Source organism: Propithecus coquereli, unplaced genomic scaffold, assembly GCF_000956105.1.
Source record: "Propithecus coquereli isolate 6110/MARCELLA unplaced genomic scaffold, Pcoq_1.0 Scaffold501, whole genome shotgun sequence".
Lineage (NCBI taxonomy): Eukaryota > Metazoa > Chordata > Mammalia > Primates > Indriidae > Propithecus > Propithecus coquereli.
The window spans coordinates 1,162,720-1,189,355 of record NW_012150853.1 but is presented as its reverse complement, the minus strand read 5'-3'; the positions used below and the strand labels follow the sequence as shown (position 1 = coordinate 1,189,355).

The 26,636-nt window shown below is 54.6% G+C and overlaps 1 protein-coding gene across 1 annotated transcript in view; it reads right to left on the bottom strand.

Annotated features, from left to right (window-relative positions):
- TBCD (tubulin folding cofactor D) overlaps positions 1-26,636 on the bottom strand; it is a 133,380-nt gene that overhangs the window by 47,457 nt on the left and 59,287 nt on the right. The window contains exon 14 of the mRNA XM_012656443.1: positions 8,651-8,807. Within this exon, the coding sequence (XP_012511897.1) occupies positions 8,651-8,807 (157 nt within the window). The remainder of the gene's footprint in view (positions 1-8,650; positions 8,808-26,636) is intronic.

Sequence of the window (26,636 nt, the reverse complement as noted above, 5' to 3'; positions counted from 1 at the left end):
GAAACGGCCAGTGAAAAGGAAATTCACAAAACATGGATGTGGTATCAAGGAGGCCTTTCTCTTCCTTTTGTTCGTCCGTGACTGGAGCCCCCCTGACTCCTGAGCTCACCCCACAGGGCACATGCCGTTTGGCTCGAGGCACCAGGCAGAAGCCAGGCCGAGGCAGGAAGGCCTACAGGGTGGATCCAGGGCGGGGGAGGCGCCACCTGGGGCCACGTCTGTCGTCTCCCCGCTTCAGACACTCACGCTGCAGCAGCCTGACCACGCGCTGCGCACTCTGGGCAGACGGCAACGACAGAGCCCCTCGTGGGCCGGGACGTCTGCCGTCCCGACAGACCCGCTCGCCCCAGCCCAGCCGCTTGCACGCCCAGGACTCGGCGTCAGGCTGTGGTAGCCCTTCTGCAGCCCCCAGGGGCCAGCGCCTCCCAGACAGTCCCAGGCCCACCCTCTGATCCTTACTCCCGTTCTCACCCTCCTCCCCCCACAAAAGCCCCAGTTCTTCCAGCTTAAACAACAACCGAGTCCTGAATCCAACCACATTTGTCAGTGCCCCTGAGGGTGGCAGAATGACGCCCTCCCAAAGGTGCCCACGTCCTAACCCCAGGAACCCTGAACACGTGTCCCTGCGTGGCAGGAGGGAGGTGAGGCTGCTGCCAGCTGATCTGAGGTGAAGAGCACCTGGAGCACCGGGTCCCAGCAGCCCCATGCAACCTAGATCCCCCTTGAGATGGAGGCAGCATCCAGCACGTGGCGCGTGGGGCACCCCTGCAACCCCAGCGCCGTGGGAGGCTGAGGCGGGAGGCTCACTGGAGCCAGGGGTCCGAGTCCAACTGAACGTGGGCCTCGTTTCAGAAACCACAACGGAAGCAGAAGGCAAAAGTGGGGGAACCAGGGACGTCAGCACGAGAAGGACAAGGCCAGACTCGCTGGCTCTGAAGGCAGAGGAAGGACCCGCGAGCCGGGGAAGCGGCACCCAGGGAGTGGAAAGGCAGAATCGCCCTGACGGGACACCGGCAGCCCCGTGCCCTCTGCGTCCACACAGCGAGGTGCTCTCGGCAACAGAAATCAGTGGCCGATGAGCCGTGCGATTCCATCTGTGAGACGTTCTGGAAATGACCAGACTACAGGGACCCAGCCCGACCTGGGGGCCGAGCGCAGGTTCTGCCCAGTACCTTGGCCGTGGGCCACAGCCCGTGAACCTGGCGAACCCACAGAACTGTCTACGACAGGAGCAAACGGCTCTGTGCGTGAAGTGAAGAAACAATCGACAGACTGAGGCGCCGGGACAGACGAGGGACAGTGTCTGCAGGCCGGGCAGGCGAGGACGCCAGGCCCGCACGTCCTGCCGGGCGGTACGCTTGCTGCTCACAGGGGTGCGTAACTAGGCAGGACGTGCGTGCGGAGGGGTAAACAGGTGAGTGGACACGCTACGCAGGGAGGGCAGCCCAGGGGGCCTGGGCTGGGCTAGAGCTGCGGGAATCCTTCAAGTGGGACTGCTAGCAAGGGCACGAACAGGGGCTCCGGTCCAGACGCTGCTCTGACGCCCAGAGGAGCAGCCTGGCATCCCGGATTCCACATCCCACCCCCGCCAAGAGGGACCGAGACTCCCAGGGAGTGGCGGATTCCAGGGCTGGGGCAGGGAAGAGAAGCCGGGCGCATGTCGTGGTGCCAGACAGTGAGAAATGCTCGAAAACGCAAAGACGGCCTCGTGCTGAACGGACACGGAGGCCAACCTGAACCGGGTGACGCTGGAGCCCCCCTGAGCAACACAGCAAGCACCGTCAGCACTGGGCCACAGCCCCAGGGTGAAATGAGCATTCACGAGCCCGCACTGGCATGAACGCGTGGTCAGGGAGACGGGAGGAGGACAGCCCCTCCTCGTGGAAGGGCTGCGGCTGACACTCGAAGGAGGGAGGGAGGGAGGGAGGGACGCCGTCACTACCAGAGGAGTATTCTAGACCAGCCTGGGTGATAGTGAGGCCCTGTCTCTACAAAAAAAAAAAAATTTTTTTTTTTTACACTTAGCCAGGGATGGTGGTGGCACCTGTGGTCCCAGCTACCTGGGAGGCTGAGGCAAGAGGATTGCTTGAGCCCAGGAGTTTGCGGTTGCAGCGAGCTGTGATGATGCTGCTGCCGCACTTCCGCCTGGGTGACAGAGGGAGACCCTGTCTCAACAAAAAAAAAACTTTTCTGGAAAGTGGTTAACTACCTGAAGATCTTAAGAGATCCAGTGTTAGTATCTGGAGTGCTTTGTGTTGACACTGCTCATACTAGTTGAAACTGAATATAATTCAGAAGAACTCTATTAACAGAAAATCATCCCCTTTTCCTCTCTAAACTCTTTATTGTATAATAAACCCTGGCCAAATGAGGAAAAAAATGCAGGTTTAAACCTAAAAGGAATTAATTTTACTTTAGCACAAACATTCTAAGATTGATTCTATTTCAATGTGTCATGATGGCTTTTGCTAACAAAATCTCAGAAATCATTAAACTATTCAAGACATGTATTAATGTGACCTTTTAATAAGTAAAAATTATGTAACTGCTGTTCTTAACAAAAAAATTAGTATTTTATTCTAAATATATTCTCAGAATTAATGGAAGTATTACATTTACATATCGGTAACAGCTTCATTTTCTAAAATCCATAAAATCGTGTGTTCTAGGAACACACGAGAAATGTCCACCTTCCTTGAACATCTGCCGAGAGAGACTCAGGCTCACACCTTCACAACTCTGGCTCCAGCCGATAACACCGAAATCTCCGCACTGAATTCTTGAAATTTCTCGTATTTGTCCTAAATTACTATTTTTAAGTTATGGAACGTTGATTAATAAGAATGGAACAAATACACGGAAGAAACTTCAAATCATCTACCATCCTCACAAGCCAGCCACGACACCGAGGTGTCACCAGCCAACGGCTGAGACAGAACCAGGTGCCTCCCGCTCTGCCCCACCAACATTTTATTCCCGGCTGCTGAGCCAGCCAGGCAGAGTCTGCTTCCTGCCCCCCACTTCCAGCCTGGGAGGACCCTGCTCTGCAGAAGGGGGAGGTGGGGGTGGGGGTGCTCCCAGTGTGTGGCTTCCCTTCCTCTCGCCCCCAACACTGCAGTGCGGAGCCACGGGGAAGGGCTCCCTTCCACCCATTCTTTCTGTGTGACCCAAGCGTGGCCCCGCCTTGGGGGTGAGAGGTGCACACTCGCCTGCAGGCATTTCTCCCCGGTGCTCAGAGTTAGCGCCAGGAGCGCAGGTGGGTCAGCCACCCTCCCCGGGGGGCCCTCCAGCGAGGACGGGCCCACTCGCTTCAGTTCGTTGAGGTGTGGACTCTAGAACAATAGCTCTGGAAAGGACTGTGCTCACGGTCTCCAAGCAGAAGGTGCCCCACCCACCTCTGCTTCTCCGCCCCCACTCCCAGGAGCAGCTGCTCATCTCTGGGCGGTGTGGCCGCTGCCCTTCACTCTTCACAGTGAACACGCTGTCCCAGCAATCACAGCAAGAGACACGAGGACACCCCCAGCCTGTGAGCTGCACAGCAAACAGGTAGTTCACGTGGACAAAGGAGACAGTGGAGGCTTTCAGTATGAAAACGTGACCACAGCAAGGAACGACACATGGCCTCACCCACTTTAATCCACTTGGCTTTTGCACTTACAAGTAAATGTCATAAAATAGTTACTGCTTTATCTATCTACTTTTCACCAAACCTCACAGAGTGTTACAAGACAAATGTAACAGTGCTTGAAAAACACTGCTTTTAACTAACCGTAGATCTCTAAGTTAATTCAACAAATCAACATGTGTGCCTATGCATGGAACAGGTTTGTTTTGTTTTGTTTTTAAGAGACAGGGTCTCGCTCTGTCACCCAGGCTGGAGCGCAGTGGTGCCATCACAGCTCATAGCAACCTCCGACTCCTGGGCTTGAGCGATCCTCCCGCCTCAGCCTCCCAAGTAGCTGGGACTACAGGCGCCACCACGTCCAGCTAATTTTTTTATTTTTTGTGCAGACGGGGTCTCACTATGTTGCTCAGGCTGGTCTTGAACTCCTGGGCTCAAGCCATCCTCCTGCCTCGGCCTCCCTGAGTGCTGGGATTACAGCGTGAGCCACTGAGCCCTCCCCTTTGCAACAGGTTTTTAAGTACTGTCTTGATCTGGACTAAATTTAAAAATAAAACTACTCTATTTTCACATTTTCAGAACAGAACTGGCTTATCTAGAAATACTAGTATGTTTCGAATACAAACAGGTTTAATGATACTGGTTGAGCATAAATATAAAGGCTCCTTGCCAAACTACTGCTCCTACAGGGGCCCCAACGCCCCACCCGGGCCTCCCCGGTCCTTCTCGGCAGGATGGCACCGAGAGCAACACAGTCCAGCCTGCAGTTCAGCCGAGCCGGGAGCCAGACCACAAGCCAGCGGTGGGGCCGGCCTGTGAGCTGAGACGTGCCATGTCTCACCTGCTGGCTTCCCGGAGAAGTTCATGAGCTACCTCGCCAGGTTTCCCAACACAAACAGGCCTGTGTTGAACAGAAAGGGGCGTCTCTCCCCTGAGAGGCAGGGAGGCGGCACGCCCCGACGTGCCGCAGGCTCGGCAAGGGCCAGCCTCCCTGACCCAACTCGGCTCTCGTTTGTATGATGTTTCGCACCAGCAAAGGGCAAAATACGCTGTTCACCTTGGGTAGCAATGACCCTGTCATTTTGAAGTCAAAAATTTTGAAAATATCAGACAATAAGTTATTGTTCATCCATGGGTTTTTTGTGGTTTTTTTTTTGAAAGTTGCACAACACGTCTTTCTTCCAAGTAAAAGGTAAGACTATGGCTAAATTCTGTTCCCCTAAGCCCTAAAAACCAAAGCTCACACGAGTTAACACGACGGTAAAACACAAGAAATCCGTGAAGTGCTTTTGGGTCACGGCAGAACTGACGTGGAGACTGCAGATTCGGCAGGTCCAGTGGGCTGGACACTGGTCAGTAATCGCTACTTAACTTTTCTTGAAAAACAAGCACTACCTTCCCCTGGAAGTCGTACGCTGAGAAACACGGAGCGAGAACAAGACATAGCTTTGAGCAACGCTTGCTGTGTCCTGACTTTTCAGGACAGTCCTGCCCTGGAGGGAGAGATCTCCCTTCTGGGGCACAGCCCACGCTGCCTGGCAGGTTTGCTCCTGGGGAGCTGTACTGGTGGCGGCTGCCCGGCAGGGGCGTCACCACAGCTCTGCTTACAAAAGAGTTTCAGGTGAGGAAATCACCAGGAGGCGACGATCAAAGCCACCCGCACAGCACAGAGCCGTCTTCCTTCTCCTTCCTGCCAATCAGCTTTTGACTGCTGGTCAGAAGACGCTGCTGCGTAACTCGCAGCCATTCTGTGCCGTTTTAACTCTACGTGCTTCATCCCCTGACCACACCTGGCTCTTCAGTACACCGTCACTGCTCCACGAGGCGCCACTCCACCTGCCAAGCGTGCCCAATGCTGAGGAAACGAGGGTTTTCAAAACTAACCGAAACTGCCCTAAAACATGATAAAATTTACCTAAAAGTTCCTTTCTGATATTTATAAAACAGAGAAGGGCAGCATAAATTCACACCATGAGATGGAAAAACAGTTAATCCAAGTTTCTTTAGCAGAAAATTAGGAAACAATCACAAAAAATGAGCCACTAAGCCCCCAAGTCCCTGGGGGATGAGGACGCCCGGCTGCCACTGCCCCGACTCTACGGGACACGACGTTTGCTGTTTAGGAAATTAAGTTTGATCTCTTCACAGGACCCACGGAAGAATGTGTGGAAGTGTAAAGATACAAAGATTTTATCCTGTGCCCGAGTTAATGGGCTTAAAAGCTGATCATTAAACGTGGCCACTGATGACAAAGGAAGCGGGCAGGCCTGCAGTGACACACCCGACCGATACCTGGGCGGCACAGGGCTCCAGGGCAGGGAGGCTCACACCAGCACATCCCACACGCTCCCCAGGCCCACCTGACACACCTGCCCGCCCTCCCCTGCCAGATGCCTGCAGCCGGATCAGCGGGAGGGCTGGAGCACAGGTCCCCTCGGAACCTGTCAAACTGGCCTGAAGTCTGCCGCCGGCGGGCGCGGCCCCAAAGGGCACTCACTGATCTGACGCCAGGACGGGCACAGGTAAAGGGGCGAGAGGCGCCTTTCTCAGCAGGACTCCCCGGCTGCCAGCGCCGGCTCCTGGGCTGAGGGAGGTCAGAAAGGCTCTGACCTTCCTGAGGACGAGTCTGACGCCTCGCCGCCCGCCTGCCCAAGGCTCGGTGCCTGGTGCGTGGCAGACCCACGAGGCGTGCCGAGGAAGCCCAGGACACCAACCCCGATGACATGAAAGGAGCCAAGTAGGACCCACCCTCACATGCCAGTTACTCTCGGCTACATGAGTTACGGCCGTTCTGGAGACCGACGTCATTCCTAAAGGCTGCAGGTGGGGGCCGTCCCCTAGGTCCTCCAGGCCCAACTCAGAACTTCAGTCCTGATGGCCACTGCCACACCCCCGAAGGCCCCCTACACAAGCCCCTGGGGACCCCACCCCATGCCCAGCTGCAGTTCCCATCTGCACAGACCACAGCCAAGCCCACGCCGGCCCACGTGCCACAGCTGCAGGGCCAGGACCCCCGGGTGCACGAGGAGCCGCGTGGGGTCAGCTCACTGGGCTCCATGTCTCCCCTGCTCCTGGTAACAAAGAGGTGAGCCTGGGGTAAAAGGTACCCCTGCTCCTCCCCCAGCACCTGTGGGAACTCCACACCCTGTGCTGTGACACACACAGGAGACGGGGCCCAGGGAGCTCATGGTGGCTGCGCAGGCCTTGGTGGACACCCCTGCAGCCTGTCCTCACCACCCTTTCTCCTCCTCTGCAAGACGCTGCTCCCTGAAGACCACCAGCCACAAGTCCCCGGGCAGCAGCACCATCAGCGTGGCCGCCGGGGACAGAGACAGGCAGAGGCGCAGCCGCACCTGTCCTCTGCCACCCTGGCCTCAGGTAAGCCACTCTCCACGAGGCGCCCACAACACAAGCACCCTGCGGCTGCGCCGCTCCCCTCCAGAGTGGACAAGACAGCAAGGGCAGATAGGTTTACAACTTCCTCAGGAAACGCTTTATCTCCCTGAGCAGGGGCAGGACCCTCATGCTCCGCAGGCTTCTCTCTGGTGCAAGAATCTGGATTGTGAAACACAGGCCACGTGCGGCACTTCCAGGGTCCCTCTCCTGACCCTGTTAAACACGTGGGAAGAAGAAACAGCAGCGAGAACACAATAAGGCTTCTGTCGCCAAGACCCTTCGGGGCCCACACTGGTCTGAGCCTGGGGTGCCGGGCAGCTGTCCTTACAGCGTCCCTCGTGCCAGAACCGGCAGCGCTCCCACCACGCACCCCGCGCTCTGCTGCCAGAGCTCATGGAACGCCTGAGGCGGCAGGGACCCGGCGGTAGGGCTGAGCCGGCCAAGGGCACCTGCCCTGTCCAGGCCAGGCAGGCGGCACGATGCCCAGATGGGGTCCTCTCTGGGGCTGGCTCAGACCTGGGTGTTCTCACGTTCCTCTTGGGCGTCTTATAAAGAACTTGGGGTGCCACCTTCTAAAGAGCCGTGGGAGGCAGCTGACAGGACAGGGGCACGGTTGTGAAATCCGTTTTCCTAGTTCATTTTCCTAGTAAAAGTTGTCAAGTAAAGTGCTGGCGTAAATCTCAGGGTGACTCAGCCGTGGCTCCCACCCCCGTGATGAGCACTGAGTCACCTCGCTGCGGACCCACCTCGGGCTCCTTAGCAAACAAGGAGAAGTGGAGCGCCTGGCCTTCTCCAGTCCAGAAGCAGAACACCGAACCAGTGTGCTACAGTTAACGCAAGAGCTCACTATGCTGCGGACACGCTTATTCTGCTTTTTCCTAAGCGAAAAACATCAGACCCTAAAAGTCGGCCTGGACGCCTCCATGTGGCTTGGCTGGGCACACGCATGCACCAAAACCCACGCAGCAGCCGCCCTGGATACGGAGCCCTGGCAGCCGCGGCTGGCACAGGGCTCAGGGGTTCTAGAGACCACATGGACCTGCCGGCCTCAGTACTTCCCTCAGGAAGCCAGAGGAAAGAGTGTGGTCCCACCTCAAAGAGCTGCTCTGAAGTATCTAGTTACACGTTTCGAAGGAGCTGAGCATAAAGTGCGTTAGCCAGTCTCATTCTGCAGAACGTCGAGTGCTGGTCGCAAACAGTAGAAAATTAAGGTCAGACAAAACCCAGCCCCTAGCAAAAACAAACACCACCAAAGGTTTCCTTTTCCAGCATATCCGCGTTCCAGAAACACTTTTAAGGAAAAGGCTACAGACACCCGAATTTCCAAAATTCACTAGTCGGGGCTTGACGCGCCAACACTAGGGTGCGCACGCCTGATCACGCACACGCCGCTTGCGCTCCTCCCACACCACCCGAGACCCCAGCCACCTTCACCTGCGGACTCGCTACCGCAGGCCACTTGCGTCTGCCCGGACTGCTCACCCACAGAAAAGGACTCCGCCCCGAGCTGGGCAGACCCCTCCTAGAAGCATCTCATGTGCCAGTGAACACCCCTTTCCTGCACACTAACGGGGGGGGGGGGCACCTCACACGGCCATCAGGCAGACACGCACCACGACCCTCAGGCTTTACCTCGAAATCGCCGTCACGAAGGGCGTCAGCTCCTGCGGCTCGTAGGCACGCGCGAAGGACCAGCACACGTAGCAGGCGGCGTCCCTGACGTTGGCGCCCACGCTGCAGGCGCCCCGCTTCTCCTCGTACGTCAGCGCCTTCAGGACCACAGGGACAGCTGAGCAGGAAATAAAGACTGTGAGAAGCGGCCACACGGGCAGGGCGCGCCGCTTCAAACGACCAGCATCTGTGTCAAGGCACAGCCTCGGCCCCAAACAGGGCATGTGAGAAGTGCGGAGTCAACCCAAAGTCACCATGAGACACGTGGCCTTGTCAGAAAATAAGGGAAAGTTCCTTCTGCACAGTACAGAACATGCGGCGAGCCGGCCGCGGACTCGGCCTGAGGAGGCTCAAGTGACACAGCCGCCGCGAGGGAGGGTGGCACTGCCGCGGGGCCACCAGCCCCGAGCCTTGTGGTCCTGGGGACGCAGAGACAGCAGCTGGGCCAGCTCCGAGCACAGGAGACCTGGGTCACAGGATGCCAGGCTCTGCTCTGAGGGGTCGGGGGGGCTATCCCGTGTGTGCCCTATTATCTCAAATACCCGTACAGTTAAGGTAACTCGAAGTACCTAACGGATTATCCTGCTGGGTCCATTTGAAAATGTGTGATTGAGTGATCTGAGATCACACGATTTCTGATGTAAGGACACGAGACAATTTTAAGGCACGTGGTGAGGATACGGGAATGTCTAAAGGAGCCAAAGCTTCATTCTCCTGTTTTCGTTTATTAGGCTCATGTATTTCAAGTACTTTGGAAGGGTTTGCTTATTAGAAATGTACATTACTTAAAAACAAAACAAGATATGTTACATTTACGCATTGGGTTTAAAATATCTAAGAGAATTTAATTTTATAAATGAACCAAATGTTAATTTTAAAAAGCCTCTTAAAAATGATCGAAGAAAATGTAGCAGAAAAAAGCTTAAGAAAATTTATGCTGCAATTCAAAGATAAAATATTCATTTTTTGTCACATTAAATGAAATTTTCTGAAATACCATGCTAAAAATTCCAATTTATTAATTCAAAATAGCTATGCTGTTATAAAATAGAGCATACTAAACAGCTCACACTCGTGTTTGAAAAATTATTAAAATTAAAAATGCATGAAATATCTATTCGTGAAGTAAGTGAAACAAGCGTCTCCCCACTCCTGGGCACGGCAGCCACCTGGCAGAACTGCTTCTACTGACCAACAGCCGACCCAACCCAGCCTCTGGGACGTGGACGGCCACAGAGACCGGCCCACGCCCCCGAGGCGGCCAGCGCAGGACCCAGAGCAAGCCCGGGGAGCGTGCCCTGCCACAGGTCACACACAGCAAGAGGTCTCCAGAACAAAGCTGGGCACAGCAGCTGCCCTCCCAGAGGCAGGCGCCCGCCGCAGAAACCATCGCAGGATTCGCACACATGCTGGTCTGGGTGATGGCACATGGACGTCTCCTGAGAAAAGTCGAAGTGGGGGATCGGCCACTGAGCAAAGAACACAGAACGCAGCTCGACAGGCAGTAGTGAGACGGATGGGCCGTGAGGGGCACAGCGCAGCCCAGGCCCGCGGGGAACCAGCTCCACTCCCGGCGCCGCACACGCGGCCCTCCAGCGCTCCGTCTGCAGCCCAACACCGACACCGCAGAGCCAGGAAGGACAGTCCAGGTGCAGGTACGTGAGGTGCCAATTGTGTGCACGCACCACTGTCGGCACACAAGTTACCTCCCAGAAAAGCGCACCTGGAAATCTCAGGCGAAAAATCACAAGAAACAACTGTAGGTCTAAAAATGCTATCTGCCAATTTCCCCTCCAACTTTTTGCATCTAAGGATTTCTTATTCCACATGTTAAAATATATAGCAAGAAAAAATGGACATGATTCTGTACAGTTTATTCATATACAGATGGGGATGATTTTTAACGATTATAAAATTTTTATTTATAAATTTACTTGAAACTACATAAAAAGAACTTTCTCCAAAATAAAGAGCGCAAAGATACTGTGGCATCCATCACGCAGGAGTGGGGACCTCCAGAAACAGCTGCCCACAGGCTCCTGGTCACGGGCACCTGCCCGCACAGAGGGCCCACCCGGGCCGCCCACGCCTGTCCTGGCCCCACCCCACTCTGCTGAGGACCACGAGCAAGGCCCGTGCCCGCCAAGTCTCGTTTCTTCGGGACACGGGGTGTGCCACGGCTCTGTCCCCCATGGCTGCTCTTGCCCTGGCCACATCATGCTTGCCCCATGCACGACAGCCACCTCCCTTCTCCGACTGCTCCCACCACCCCCAGCAAGCCCCACTCCCTGCCCCCACCTGCAAAGCACGTCCCAGGGCCTCCCCCGCCGCCGCAGGCCCTGCGCTCCCCAAGTTTCCGTTCCACGAGAGGTCGGAGCTGGCAGCACCAGGTGACCTTCGCAGACAAGAGGCCTTGACACCAACTTCTGTCGGCCTCCATCCGTCAGCAAACCAGAAACTACGCCCACAGTTTGAAAGAACGTCTACCATTCCTTGAAAATGTCTAATGTTTGCCCTTCAAAAACAAAGCTCACAGTCAGGCTCACAGCGCACGTATAAAATAATCAAATGGGACACCACTGCGCCCACTGCAAAGTCACTGAATCTCGTAAGTGAATTTAAAATGATCATCTCAACTTGAACGAAACCAACCCTGTAACCCTTACAAGGTCCTCAGTGGTTTCCCCTGGAAAAATCCCAGCTTGCTGGACTTACTCTTGGATTTCCAGCACTGTTCACATTCGCCTTCTGTGCGAAGAGGGGAGCCCCTGCATGGCCACGGGTGTCAGACTAACAGGCTGTGGCACCTTTCGGAGAAGAGCATCGTTTAAATGCAGCATCACTGCCAGGCAGGTTCCCTCAGAGGCCACCTGAGCACCCTGCCCAGACGGTCCTGGGGAGACCACTTGGCAGTTCTACCGCCTCAGGGAATCTGGACGCTGACTGCCGAGTCCCAATTTATCAGGCCACTGGACAAAATCAATTTCCAGTCAGTCAGTCGTGAGAGACAGCAACAGTCAGCACTGTCAGCGTCCACTTCAGCCTCTTCTGCTCCTGGAAGCGGCTGGGCGCTGCCCGGAGAAGCCACCGAGGTGAGGACACAGACCTCCCTGCCCGCCAGGGCCTGACCTGGTCAGAGGGCCCGGTTTCTGTTCCCACGTCAAACAGAGAGGGTTCTCTAAAGGGCCACTGTCCTTGGCCAGTGGGGTGAGCCAGCCACGGGAGACACACACGTCACTGACTCGCGCCCACCAACAGGCACCTGCCTCGACACACCGCAGGCTTTCTCCTGGTTTGACTGGCAGTTCTTGTGGGGAAAGCACATGGCCTAGCAGGCCACCCAGAGGCCGACCTGGCCCCCTTCTCTGCCTCAAGGAAAAAGGGCCGGTTCATGAGAGGGCTGCAGGCTGTGCCCTAGGGTAGCCACCTGGCCTTCAGATGTCACACAAGGGAGCTTCTCCATGTCCTGCTGTGTCCCGCCACAGGCCTAAGCCAGAGAAGCAGAGGGCAGAGCCCACCTGGGCCTCAGGCGCCCCACAGTGCTGCTGCGGTTGTCCCGCAGAGCCCCCGCCAGCCTCTTTCCACGTGGGTCCACGGCAGAGTCTCCGAGTCTCTGTCCTGCCATTCTCCGTGGGGAGGCCCCGACCACCCTCGGCAACACCTGCAACCATGTCAGTGGCCACGACCCAAGTGCAGGTGAAGAGGCAGCTGCTGGCAACGCCTCGCTGCTGCCAGAGCCTGTGATGCTCTCCTCAAAAAAGGAAAGGATATTGATTTGCAAAAAGTAAAAGCTCAGGAGGAGAGGGAGTGAGACGACAGCTTTCCTTAGCAAGAATATGGAAAACCAGCCTGTGGGCTCTGATTCATCCCGACACAACCGGGGGCGGGAGGACCGGTCAGGCCCGCACCTGCTGCTTCTGAGCAGGGCACTTGGCACTCCCGACCCTCTCCAGCCCCTTCTGTGTAGACGGGAAGTCCTGGGCTTCCAGCTGACACCCAGGGACCCAGACCAAGGGACAGACCAGCCTCAGTGGCCACGCCAGGTACTCGAGCAATCAAAAAGCTGGGGGGGGGGGGGGCGGAGCATGGGCATCTGGAATAGAAACTCCTCTTTGCCCTAAACTTTAAAAGTCATTATCAGAGAAAAAAAAATTTAAAAACAACTTTTTCCAGATTCAACAGGTTCAAAATAAGGAAACTATTCAATAGCTTTGAACAAAACCCTTTCTCAGGGTTTCAGTTACACTGCAAATGCATGTCAAATATATAACATACCCCTGAGGGCTTCCTTTTGGCAAAGCAGAATCCAGCAAGGTAATTTAAATACCCTTCCCTCTAGACAGCATGTCATTTGTCTCATGCCAACTGCCTCAGGAAAACCAGCCTCCAGGTGAGAGAAAGGACTTAACCCTCCAAGTGCCGAGTTCCCCACCGTGGGGTCCACAGATTGCACAGCCCCAGGGCAGAGAGGGGGCCGGGCATTCTCCGCAGAGGCAGAAATCGCTGTAAAGCACATATTGGATAACTAATGAGACTGACTAATTTTAAAAACAAACGTCAGTTCTAGGCATAAACTGGACTGTGCTGGAACTTCCGCAGGTGTCGCCAAGCACACCTTGTCAGACCTTCTCTATTGGACAGGCAGCTAGAGAAGGGGCAGAGCTGAGGGGCACACGGTGGATGGCCAGCGGAAAGACATCGCTCCCAGAGGAAAGTGGAGACCTGAGCTGCTCTGTTCCAGCCTGGGGAGGCTTCCGTGGGCAGGGCATCTCCTGGCCCCACGCAGAGTCAGAGGTGGTGAGGAGCCTGGGCCAGGAAAGCTCCGGCTTCCCAGGAGCGGGTGTGGCCACCACTGCAGAGCTTCCACCTCAGCCACCAGCACAAACAGCCACCATACCTTTCTCAAAAATGCAGTCCGACTTGCTCAGAAAAATGCCGACGCTGAGCTGGCTGGGGGCAGGAAGAAATGACGGACAGAGGATCCGCTTCCACAGACAGCTGGGTTTTCAGTTCCCACAGGACATTTCAGAAAAACCATCTCCAAGGCCCTGGGGTCTCGGCACCCGTGACCGCACAGGGAACACCGACAGCCATGCAGCCTGCCCTGGGAGGGCGAGGGACCCCACCCACGGACCCGGGAAACCCTGCCAGGCCCGGCACTTTGCCATGCTGCGTGGGTGGGGCCCTGGCCTGCTCTCTCCGCCCCAAGCGCACTCCCTCAGCCATGGGGCGGGGGTCCCCAGCAAGCCAGGCCCACTCTCTTCCCACAGGAAAGGCACACGGCTGTGCTGGTCCCGGAAATCCTCCCACCCACCTGTGCCCTGTGAGCCAAGAGCCCACCTACGACCGCCCACTGAGCCCACAGGGCTGAGCCCAGGCTCCTCTGTGCAGGGGCCAGGACAGACCCTCCCTCAGCAGCTGTCCTGAAGATCACCTGTGTTCTCGCCACGGGGGAGGCTCACCTCGGGCTCGAGGGGTGGCCATTATCAGGACACACGTTAGCCCACACCGTGGCGTAGAAGCCAGGGCACCCAACTGTCACCAAGCTTGGGATTTTACAGTCACTGGGCAAGAGCACAGAAAGTATCCATTGGGACAGGTAAGTCCTGGAGGACACAGAGGGCCGAGCACACAGTCCGCTTGGGTGACGGCGATAAGGAAAGCCGTGGCTGGGATGATCACACCACAGTGGGCTTTGCATTCTGGGGACTCAGTTTGTTTCTTAATGAAATCAAGAAGTTAGACCCTCAAAGACACCGAAAAGCAAGTGAAATTTAAAAAGCACGTAAAAGGTGACTCACCTCTTATCCGCTCTCATAAAGCAGTAAGAGGCGGCAATGCCAAGGCTGCAGAGCCACAGAGACCTCCGGTGACAGGCAGCAGCGGCCAGCACCCTCCTCACCGTAAGGCGCCTCCTGAGAACAGACTCTCAGCAACACCCTGCAGAGGCTGCAGGTGACAGGGACACCTGCAGGGTTAGCACCGAGACGTCGATCTGCTCGGCCGACACCGAGCGTGAACCACACGGAAACGGTGCGAGCAGCACGTGTTCAGGAGCACCTGCCCCTGAAGAGCCGGCAGGGCTGCACCTGGCCCTGGCGCCCTCTGCCCTCCCCAGGCCCCGGTGGTGCTTCCAGAGGAGCTGGCTGTCCCAGAGGGCCCAGTGCTGCTGCTCCTCTCGCGGGGAGCCACGTCCGAGCCCAGGGGGAGCCCCGGCCCTCTGGCCAGCGCTGTGCTCGGGAGCACCGAGGGGGACTCCTCCCCAAGCATGACACTCCCGTGCCGCCCACAGAGGCCAGTGTGCATTGCAGGTACGAAATGATTTGAGTGAACAGGTGTTTCTCCTCCATCCTTTCTCCACGAACACACATCACTTGTGATGCTTTTTCCTATCTCTGTACTTCGGTGTACCTTTGCAATGTGTTAAAACTGCTTAAGCCATTCCTCCTGGAAATACTTCCCTCACGTTTATCTCGAGCATAGTCATCCCCCGTGTTTCTCCGTCCCTGAACCGTAACACAGGGACGCTGCTCTGCCCTCGAAACTGTGTCTGACGTGGGCTGCTTCAGCCTCGCCTGGTTGTATGTGCGCAGTGTACAGCCTACGGCTCCAGGGGGAAAACTCTTCTTCTTCCTCTCCAGCGCCCGTCGCCTAGCCTCAGGCAAACACGGTGAAGCAGGTACGCTGAGGACAAAGCCCGGGCCCAGACCCAGGTGAACGCCACAGGACAGTGACCAAGGTAAGCGTGGTCTGTTCTCACACCACAATCCCTGGGCTCTGGGGAGTAACACACAGAAACTAAGATCCAGCCTTCGCATCTGCAATTTGCAACATTAACAAGCCTCCCGAAGAGCCGTCAACAGTGAGCAGCTACTTTCTGCCCGGCCTGCACGGCAGAGCGGCGGGAAAGCCTCCGCCAGACATTCCCACCTCAGCTCCCATCAGCCCGGAGGGAGACGGCCACCCGGCCACGCTGACGGAATGCCAGTCCCAGCCGGGGGCGGCCACCTGGACCTTCACAAAGCTCCACGGGAGACTGATTTCTCTGCCTCCGCGTGACCCGTGCCCAGCATCCACATGTGCACGCCAGTAGTTAGGCCAACTCCCTGCTGGAAGGTGGTTCCTAAGCTGAAAAGAGCTGGCAGAACATCACCTACTGTGCTGACAGTAAATAAATCGTTTGCTTAGAAACAATTCTCAAGTAGACACTACAACCTTCTATCATGATACTGAATTTTTACGTTTTTCAATACTAAAAGCCCATACTTTGAAACCTTTTTCTCTAAGATTTCTACCCTTTATGAATCTCTTGGGCCTCAGCACATTTCATTCACCCAAACTGTGAAGGGACCACTCCCCCCAGCGCGGCTCCCAGGTTTCCTACCCAGCGCCACCGGAGCCACGAGGTCTGCACGGCTCAGTCTCATTCGCTGAGCTGCTGCCCGGTCGAGGCACTTCCAGAAAAGCTCTGACTCTCCAGGCAAACATTATACAATATACTTTGCATAAAAAACCGACAAACAGAAAATGACAGAAGTATAAACTGGTACCACAGTAAAGGACAAGACTTTCAAGTTTTGAAAAGAATGGTCTTCCTCTTAATCATTTTAAACATTCTCTATCAAAGTCACCTCGCTTTCTACAGTAAGCTGTAGTGGGAACAGGAAACAAGCATTGCTTGAAAATTCCCACACTGTGGCCGTCGCGGGCCCACCGACACACTCCTTAGACGAGAGACATGAACAGGCATAAACACAGCTGGGTAAAGGGTAAACACCTCACATCTTTGGAGAAAAATTTGTCAAAATCAGTCTTTAAATTCACAGAATAGGAGCTCCAACATCCGTGGCCGACAGTGGCCCTCACGGTGAAGTGCTGAGGAGTTTGGGGCTCACCAGATGCGCAGCCCCGGCCCACACTGTAACGTCACCGGGTGCAGTGCTCCTGCTGTCACCCAGAACTGGCAGGGCCTGGCGCCCTCACATGCCGCCAGCCAGCCCGCACACCCCCAACCGAAGGAGCTCACTGTACATGGCCCGGCAGGGCCCACGGCAGACAAATCTGCTGACTCAGGGCTGTGCCGACAGCTGTCACCTGTCAGCAGCCCCGCAGCGCCTGGAGCCAATGCCACCAACACCTGAACTCCACTTGCGATGGCCACAGTTTTATTAGAATTAAACAAGAAAACACCTAAGGCACCTTGGGAAATCTGTCAAATATGAAAAACTCGTGTGCACATGACCATGTCACTGCCCTCGCATCCAGGGGCAGTGGCCAAGCCACGCCCACTGTGGGGCTGGGGTCTGTGTCTCAGGGGCCAGCCAGAGAGTCTAGCAAGGGCATCCTAGCCTCCCCAGGAGCGAGGACAGACCCCTCCACCAGGCACAGGGGACACGCTTCTCACGACAGCCCAGATGCGTGAACGCCAGGACAGCAGTCGGCCACCGAGGTGTGAACCGAAGCCCCTCCAAGAGGACCAGCGGTGCCACGGAGGCGCTGCAAGCACAGTGTGGAAGGTCCCACCCACACATGACAGCACTATTCCAGCACCTTCCCAATCCCCAGTCCAAGTCACGGGGGAGCGGCGTCAGCAAGGCCAGCCCTGCCCAGCTCACGTTCTGTTTCAGAACTATCCCTTTCCAAGCAGTCCCAAGTAACTGTTCTTTGCAAATTAAATGCCCTCAGGATGAGAGCCAGCCAGTTCCCGTCCCTCTGGCACTGCCAAAGGCCACCAGGGGAGGGCTCAGTGGGGGTCAGGGGCCCTCCCTGAAGCAAGGGCGCAGGAAACACCCACAGCTAATGACACAGTGGCCCAGCACAACAACTTGAAAGCAGCGAAAACAAGCGTTCAGGAGAATTAAAGGCTTAACCAGGAAGTCAGGGGCCAGTTCTGCCGCTGACTTAGCCGCGGACTCCTGGCCTAGTGCCAGGCCTCCACTGCCCCACGACACACGGACAGCACGTGAGTGTTTTGGAACCGGCAGGGCCCAGAGCACCATGGTGTCCACGACTCCTTGACCTGAGCTGACAGCCAAGGGCACACAGCGAGCAGGCCGGAGGACAGAGGCTGAAGTCAGATGGCCGGGGAGGGGGCGTGTGTGTCATCAGTGCACAGCTAATGACAGCCTGTCCCCGTCTCTAACCAAGTTATCACAAGAGGTTGCTTTTCCAAACTTACTATGCGCTGATGACTCTCTCCTGGGCCGCTGTCCTGGACAGGCAGGACAGGTCATTCTAAAGAAACACCTCTCGGGTGAGTCTGGATGGTGTGTCACGGACTGAGAACCTTCCCACAGCCACGCTGCCTGGCAGTCAAGCCTCAGCTGCCAATTTCCAACGATTCTCATTTGCCCAATTCTGGATTCTAATTTCCATCATTTGTGTGCACTCGGGGCTTACGCTTGGGTCCTACACTACACCCAAACCACAAAGCAACTCCCACAGCCCTGAAATAACAGCTCGCAGGACACAACACTCTCACCTTCTCAGATCTGCCGACTCCTCTAGGCCCCTGGGGCCACGCAGAGGCCCTGAAGCTGGAGACCGGGAGCCACCCGCAGCCTGGGCCACCCGACCCCAAGGACCCCGTGGCTCCTGTGCAGGCGCCCTGCAGCAGAAAGCAACACTGGTGGCAAAGCCCCAGCTAGTTCACGTGAGGCAGCCAGCCCTGTGCCACAGCCCTGCTGGCCGGCCCCCAAGGAGGCCCCAAGAGAGCCTCAGCCAGGCTTCCCAGGGGCCTGTTCACAGCGACAGGCACTTCACACACTGACCGAGTGGATTTTTCATGTACAGGAGGGTCGGGAAGAATGAAAACAAATCCAAAGAAAACATGGTAATCTCACCCGGGGACATTAGAGAACGGCCCGGACAGCGTCCTACATCTACGAGGCACACCCAGCAAGCCGGGCAGGCCGCATGGAGTGCTGTCAGGAGAAAGTCCACTGCGCCACCTTCACGAGCACACCTGAGGCTAGGTCAGCCAGGGTCCCCTGCGGCGGGACCTGCTTAACTTCCCAGGCCAGCTGCCACACCAGCGTCGGGAGCTAGAAAATCACTGAGGACGACAAAATTAGGAAGGGGTGGGAATAAGCTTAGTAGTAGGTAAAGGGTTTTCCCCAGGCAGAAAGATTTTTCATTGAAAGAGTCACAAAAACATTTTTCATTTAATAACATGAATGTCATCGCAGTGTCTAAAATAACAGCAAACTACATAGAAAAACATTACTTTCCAAGCACACTATACAACCAAACACGACTGTTATCACTTCGTGTTCATGAGTGTCGCAGCTTTGCTTTGACCCAAAGTTTGAATTTTAGCTTTTAAAAATAACAAGGATTGGCCGAGCACGGTGGCTCACGCCTGTAATCCTACCACTCTGGGAGGCCAAGGCGGGCGGATTGTTTGAGGTCAGGAGTTCGAGACCAGCCTGAGCAAGAGTGAGACCCCGTCTCTACTAAAAATAGAAAGAAATTAGCTGGACAACTAAAAATATATAGAAAAAATTAGCGGGGCATGGTGGCGCATGCCTGTAGTCCCAGCTAACTCGGGAGGCTGAGGCAGGAGGATCGCTTGAGCCCAGGAGTTTGAGGTTGCTGTGAGCTAGGCTGATGCCACGGCACTCTAGCCGGGGCAACACAGTGAGACTCTGTCTCAAAAAAAAAAAAAAAAAAGACAAAGATAAAATCACATGACATGAGGAGAGAGGTTTTATAATTGACGTGGCTCCTACAGACACGTGTCAAAAGTAAGTTCTAAAACATGTTCCACCTTGACCTGCTTTCCTTTCCTTTCCTTAAACAACAAACTCTTTCATAATCTCAATTCCAACTAAATAAGTATCAAATATTTCAAATCAAAAAAATTAACAATATCCTCTAAAGATCCATACATATGCATGTGTGTACATACGTGTACATATCCACATACACACGCCCAAACACTGCACATTTAAAGAACTAAAAAGAGAATTAAAACAATGGTGAAATGTTTGCATTAAAAGTGACACAATACAGGCCGGGCGCGGTGGCTCACGCCTGTAATCCTACCACTCTGGGAGGCCAAGGCAGGAGGATAGCTCAAGGTCAGGAGTTCAAGACCAGCCTGAGCAAGAGTAAGACCCCGTCTCTACAAAAAATAGAAAGAAATTAACTGGACAACTAAAAACATATAGAAAAAATTAGCCGGGCATGGTGGCGCATGCCTGTAGTCCCAGCTAACTCGGGAGGCTGAGGCAGGAGGATCGCTTGAGCCCAGGAGTTTGAGGTTGCTGTGAGCTAGGCTGATGCCACGGCACTCTAGCCGGGGCAACACAGTGAGACTCTGTCTCAAAAAAAAAAAAAAAAAATGACACAATACAAAGATATTATCAAGTGAATAAAAAGACAGAGGGGAGGAAATATTTGCAAATCACCTATCTGATAAGGGTCCAATATCCTGAATATACAAAGAATTTTTACTATGTAACAACATGAGGACAAACAATCCAACTTTAAAATGGGCAAAGGACTGGACTAGACATCTGTCCAAAGAAATACACAGTCAACAAGCACTATAAAATAAATGCTCAGCGTCACTGGTCATTAAGGGAAATGCAAATCGAAACCACAGTGGGATGACCCTTCACACCCACCAGGTTGATTAAAAAAAAAAGAAAGAAAATAACAGGTGTTGGCAAGGGCACAGAGAAGCCAGAACCCGTTGCCAGTGGGAATGTAAAACACTGCGGCTCCCACGGAAGACAGTTCGTGGTTCCTCAAAGTTACGCAGAGGATTGCCACGTGACCCAGCAACTCCATCCTGGATTCGTACCCCAGAGAGATTAAAAACAGGTATTCAAACACACACCTGTACACAATGTTCACAGAGCAACATTGCCAAGAACCAAGAGGGGGAAACGACCCAGCGTCCACGCAGCGTGGCCCACCCACACAAAGGAACACGATCCGGCCACAAACCCTGAGCACACCGTGCTGGGTCAAAGCAGCCAGACACAAAAGGCCAAGTGTTGCGGAGACAGCCTATGAGAAACTTTCAGAATAAGTACGTTTCCGGAGACAGAAAACAGGTTGGTAGTTGCCAGGGGCTGAGGAGGGTGATGTGGAGTCACTGGGCACCAGGGCTCTTCTTAGGTTTTAGGTTAAAAATGGCTCAAAAGCAGAGAGCAGGGATAGCCGCGCAACACTGTGCACACGGCAACCGTTCCTGGATTGTGGGCTTCACAGGGGCTGACAGTTACTTCCCTGTTCTGTGAATTTCACCCCAATTAAAACACACACACAATAGGGAATGATTTCTGAAGAACATACACCTTTCCCTGCCCCACCTGACAAATGGCTCCTGAAGCCGTCAGTGCCGTGCAAGGGCGGCACGCCTGACAGGGCGCCCGGCGGCCCCCGTGGGGCGAGGAAGGGCCCAGGAGGCGGGCAGCACCATGGGGTGCTGGAGCCCAGGCAGGGGAGCCACAGGGAGCGCTGGGTTCAAGTGCTCATACCCCCCAGTCTGGTCAGACCCTAACGCCCACAGAGCGGCATCACGAGCTGGGCCTTTGGGAGGGCTGTGCCCACGCGGCAGGGCCTCCCCGACGGGGAACCCTTCACGAGGGACCCCAGAGAGCTGCCACTCGAGGAAACGGACTTCAACCGTGGCAGTGCCTTGACCTAGACTTCCAGGCTCCAGAAGTGTGAGAATAAATGTCCGCCGTTCGAGCCCCCGGTCTGCGGCGTTCTGTCAGACCAGCCCGAACGGACTGAGGCGGGAGGGCTCCCCACCGTGGGAGACAGCGCCGACGCAGGGCAGAGGGCGCCACGTGGAGAGGCCTGGCGTGGGCACAGGGAGCCCGCACGAGAAGGCAGGCTGGCAGGGGCATCCGTGGAAGAAGAACCCTCAGACACACCCGATGTAAACCAAGCAGCAGCTCAGAAACGGGACCTTTCAAATAACGGCTTTGTAAGACTCTACGTAAAATACTTAAGAAAAGATAAAATTGAAAGTGAGTTACAAATAACAGAAAAGATTAGGCAATTTCAGGTATTTAGATATACATATAACATACATATTGCACATATATCTCATGTATGTTCTATATTTACAAAGTTACTGAAGCTAAAAACACAACGCCTGGCTTTGACAGAGGAAAAGACGCAGCAGGTGAGAGAATCTAGCGAAGGTGCCCACGCTACGATTCCGAGAGAAAAAGAGAAACTGGAAAGAGAAGAAACCTGGAAGACAGATGGGGTGATAACCGTCTAATCAAAGTCCCACAAGGAGAAAACAGAACTAAAAAGAGAAATCCAAAGGATTGATGACTGGGAATTTTCCAAAACCAGTGAAAGCTCTAAGTCAGATACAGAAAACGCAACCGCATGAAGCAAATAAATACAAGAAATCTGTGCCCAAGCACATCACGGTGAAGCCAGAACCAGAGAGAGGCAGCTCGCGTGTGGGGCTCACGTACCGAGCAAACGCGGTCCAGGAAGGCAGAAGCCACACTGCAACCACCACCACCACCACCCCCGCGCCCCGAATGCTGCACCAAGAACGACAGCCAAGGAGGACTTTTCAGACAAACCCGAACTGAGACGGTTTGCTACTAACACACTTGTATTGAAGGAACTTGCTCTAAAAAGTAAAAGAAGTAAAATCATCCCAAAGGGGAGTTCTGAGATGCAAAAAGGAAAAGTGAGCAAAGAGAGCTCCGTTCATGGAGGAAAGGCCAAGCACACACCGTCTAAAATGGCGCCAGGCGACGCCCGCACGGGCCCGGCTACTCGGGAGGCGGTGGCCGAGGATCACTTGAGCCCAGGAGTTCCAGTCCAGCCTGCGCAGCGTGGCAAGATTTCATCTCCAAAAAAAAATTTAAGAGTTTAAAAATATTTTTTTTTAATTATTAAAAAATAACACAGGTCAAGTATCCCTTACCCAAAATGCTTGGGACCAGAAGTGCTTCAGATTTTTTCTGCATTTTGGAGTACCTGCGTATACATGGGAAAGATTGGGAACGTGACCCAAGTCCACATGCAAAATCCATTTATGCTTCATATACAACTTATGCGCCGTGGCCTGAAATAATGCAATACAATATTTTTAATAATTTTGTGCAGGAAACAAAGTTCGTGCACACTGAACCATCAGAAGGCAAAGGTGTCACCGTCTCTGCCGCTCAGGACAACCTATGTTCCGTGGTATCACGTCGCTCCTGGCTCTGAACTTACACACTACCCACAAGCCATCACTTTCTCACATGTATTCACATGTAAGTACTTAACAGCAAAAAAAACAGGACGTGCCATTAATGCCACGAGTGACAATGTGCTCAGGGGACCGAGCGGCCCAGCAGCTCTCGGGCTCACCAGCGATGCTGTGGGGTGATTAAAGGGCTACTTCGCGCTGTGTTTTATTTTTTGAGGCAACATCGGAAGCCGCGGAGGGACCGGGACGTGGGTCCTCTGGGGCGCGGAGGCCTTCTGCTGGACGGCGCCTCAGAGGCCGCCTCCAGAGACATCCGCTCACCGGCAATGGTTTTCCTCAGAGCCGGCGTGAGTTCTCGCTCTGCCGAGCACGCGCTGCTCCAGTCCTTCCACGAGCCCATTTCCCCATCACCTGCGGGCACTTTTGCGGCAGCATTCAGTGTCACCTTCGTTGTCACTGCCATCACAACCACCTGGATCCAGAACAATTTCCGTTATCTCACCGTCGATCAGTGACTGCGCTGGAGCCTCATCACCGATGGCGAAAACCTCCACATCCACTTCCTCCAGCTCGCCGACTCCGAAGGCATATTTTTCCCATGTGTAAGAGGGTGAGATGTCATTTTTTTTCACTTAATACACAGAATCCTTCAAAGCCATCACCCTGCTCATCATCCTCACTGAACGGTCACAAGCCAGAGGCTGCCCAGGCACACACGCTTCGGTCTGTGTTCCGAGCACAGCAACAGCACATGGGGCATCTTCCACGCTGAACTCTTTCTGGAGACCTTCCACACCACACTCCGCTCACTGTGGCTGACGGGAGTGTTTCTGTGCTTCCCTCCAGCGGACACCCTGATCTCGTGCTAAACTGATGAAGCCACATTTAAGGGAAAGGACATGGCATAAAAACGATTTCGGGCAATAACTTCAGCTCGAGGATGAGCAGAACAGTCATCAAGGAACGACAAACTCTTGCAGTCCTCATCCAGGCCACAGAGCACGAGCCGCCGGCACAGATGTTGTGGGACCAATCGGAAAAGAGGGCCCTGGCGGCCCATGCCTTCTGCTAGCAGGATGATGGCTCGGTGAGGAGCCCACACCTACCACGGCACGTCTGCACTTGCGCCTGTGCATGGGCACATCCCAGCACAGCTGCTCCGTCCTCGGCGCCTCCGTTCCCGCGGGGCTGCCCCACCAGCTCTGGTCAGGGTCCTTCTGGGGCAGTGACGCCAAAACAGGGATATTTCATCAGCTCTGTCCTCAATGACCGTGGAAACTCATCAATGAATTCCTCTGCTGCTCGGTGACGAGCAGATGCTTCATCGCCACGAATCTTCAAAAATTCAATGCCACGTCTTCACTAAATTTCTGCGACCAGCCTGTTGGATATTCAACAGTCCCCTTCAGTTTTCAGTTTCCTGTGAGGGATCTTTGCTTATTTCGTGATTGGTCTCTGAGAGGCTGGCAGGTCTCCTCTTAAATTTTTAGCTTTGTGCGATGTTTTTCTACTTTTTATTAACGTTTGTCCGTCCCTTTCAGCCCAGAACTTCAGCGGCTCATCCTCCTGCTTCTTCCAGTCGCACGTGGCCACTCCAACACGGCGCCCTCCTGTGAGATGTTCCGCTCTCACATCCTCGTGCAGCTTCTCCGGCGCTGGGCTTTCCGTGCTACAGAGAAACAAGTGTTTCCTCTTCCTCTTATCGCTGTTACCTACAGGGGTATCTATAGGCCTTTTTGACGTTTTCAACAATATCTCTGAACCACTGAGCAGAGAATAAGCCAAAAAACACGGTGAGTAGCACATGCAGGTCTTGGCCCCACACGGGCACCATGGGGAACCCGCCGTGGGCACGTCCGGCCTGCACTGGCGCCCTGTGGCACCCCTGTGGGCGCGCCTGGGTGGGGAACCTTGGCTGGGGAAAGGCATGTCGCAGCTGAAGGGGCTGGGAGGGCCTTCTCCCCTCGGGGTGCTGGACAGCTGCGTTCTGTGCCTGCGTTTTGACTGTGACCTGTCACATCAAGTCAGATGTGGAACTTTCATTTGGGGCATCAAGTCTATGTGCAAAAAAGTTCCAGATTTTGGGGCATTTCAGATTTTGGATTTTTGGGTTTGGGATGCTCAACCTGTGATGTCTGATATTCAACAAAAAGAACTAAAAACTCAGCGATGACACACGCCAGGTGGGAAGTGGTCGGGGAGCGTGTGCTGTGTGTAGGTCAGAGGATGGGCTAAGAAACTGTCCACAGAGGAGGGAGATCTGGGGTGAGGCTGGCAGACACAGCAGAACCCACAATTATTTAACAGGCAAGAAAAATACTTGTTTTTAAAGAATAGAAAATGCAATTCAAATAGTAAGACAGGGAGGCCCAAACCCAAACATGTCGGTACTTAAATTTGTGTAAACGGACTAAATTCACCAGATTAAAATCAGAGAGTCAATTTTTACTCAACATACATCTAAGATGTAAGAATGCAAAAAGACTGAGAGGAAATACTGGGAAAAGGCTGCCAGAGGAAAGCTGGGGTAGCTGTCTTAACCTCAGACCAGAAGCGCCTTGACCCACCCGACCCTTCTGTCTGGACAAGGTGCCCGCGTCACCCCACCAGGCACGAAACAATTCCTTACAAGCCAAACGTTGCTCTAAACTCCTGACGTACGCTGATTCCGGAATCTTCAAAACAGCCCCGTGCTCCTCCCTTCCTGGGTATACACCCGAGAGAAACGAAAACTCACGTCTACACAAAAACCGCACACAGACGTTTACAGCAGCTTTATTCCTAACAGCCAAAAGGCGGGACCCCCAATGTCTGCCGGCTGATAAATGGGGAAACAAAACGTGGTCTCCCCATCTGCTGTGGGCCGAACTGTGTCCCCCAACATTCACGTTGAGCCCTAACCCCCAGGCCTCAGGCTGTGGCTGTGTCTGGAGAGGTGATTCAGGGGGAACGAGGCACCGGGGGCCCTGACCTGACAGCACCGGTGTCCTATGAGAAGAGGAAACAAGGACGCGGCACACAGGCGGAGGGTGCCCGTGAGGACGCGTGGAAGGCGGCTGGCCCCGGGAGAAACCACCTGCCGGCACCTCCACCTCGGACTTCCAGCCTGCAGAACGGCGGGAGATAAATTTCCGCTGTTCAGGCCGCCCAGTCCACGGCACTGCGTCACGGCAGCCCAAACTAACACACCCCATGACAGAACGTCCTTCAAAAAGGCACGAAGCACCAATGCGTGACACGATGCAGATGAACTGCGGAGACACCGTGCTCAGCGAAGGACGTGCTGTGTGATTCCGCATCCAGGAAACGTCCAGAAGAGGCAAATCTACAGAGACAGCGACAGACTGGTGGTTGGGGGTTCAGGGGGACAGCAAGGGAGTGCGGAGCTGCTTTCGGGGTAATTCAAACGCAAAGTTGACCGTGGTGGTGGCTGTGTGACTGACTCCGTGAACCCACCCAGCCCCCGAATCGCACGCTGCGGATGGGTGAGCCGTAGGCACGTGAACTGCCCCAGGGAAACTGGTAAAAACCCGAAGGTGGGCAGTAGCCGTCCCGACGTATAGAGAAGGGGCCTGACACACAGATGGGTTCCTTTTCCTCTTCCACTTGGGTCAATTTTTAATAAACTGTACTTTTCTTTCTTTTTTTTTTTTTTTTTTGAGACAGAGTCTCACTCTGTTGCCTGGAGTAGAGTGCCGTGGCGTCAGCCTAGCTCACAGCAACCTCAAACTCCTGGGCTCAAGCGATCCTCCTGCCTCA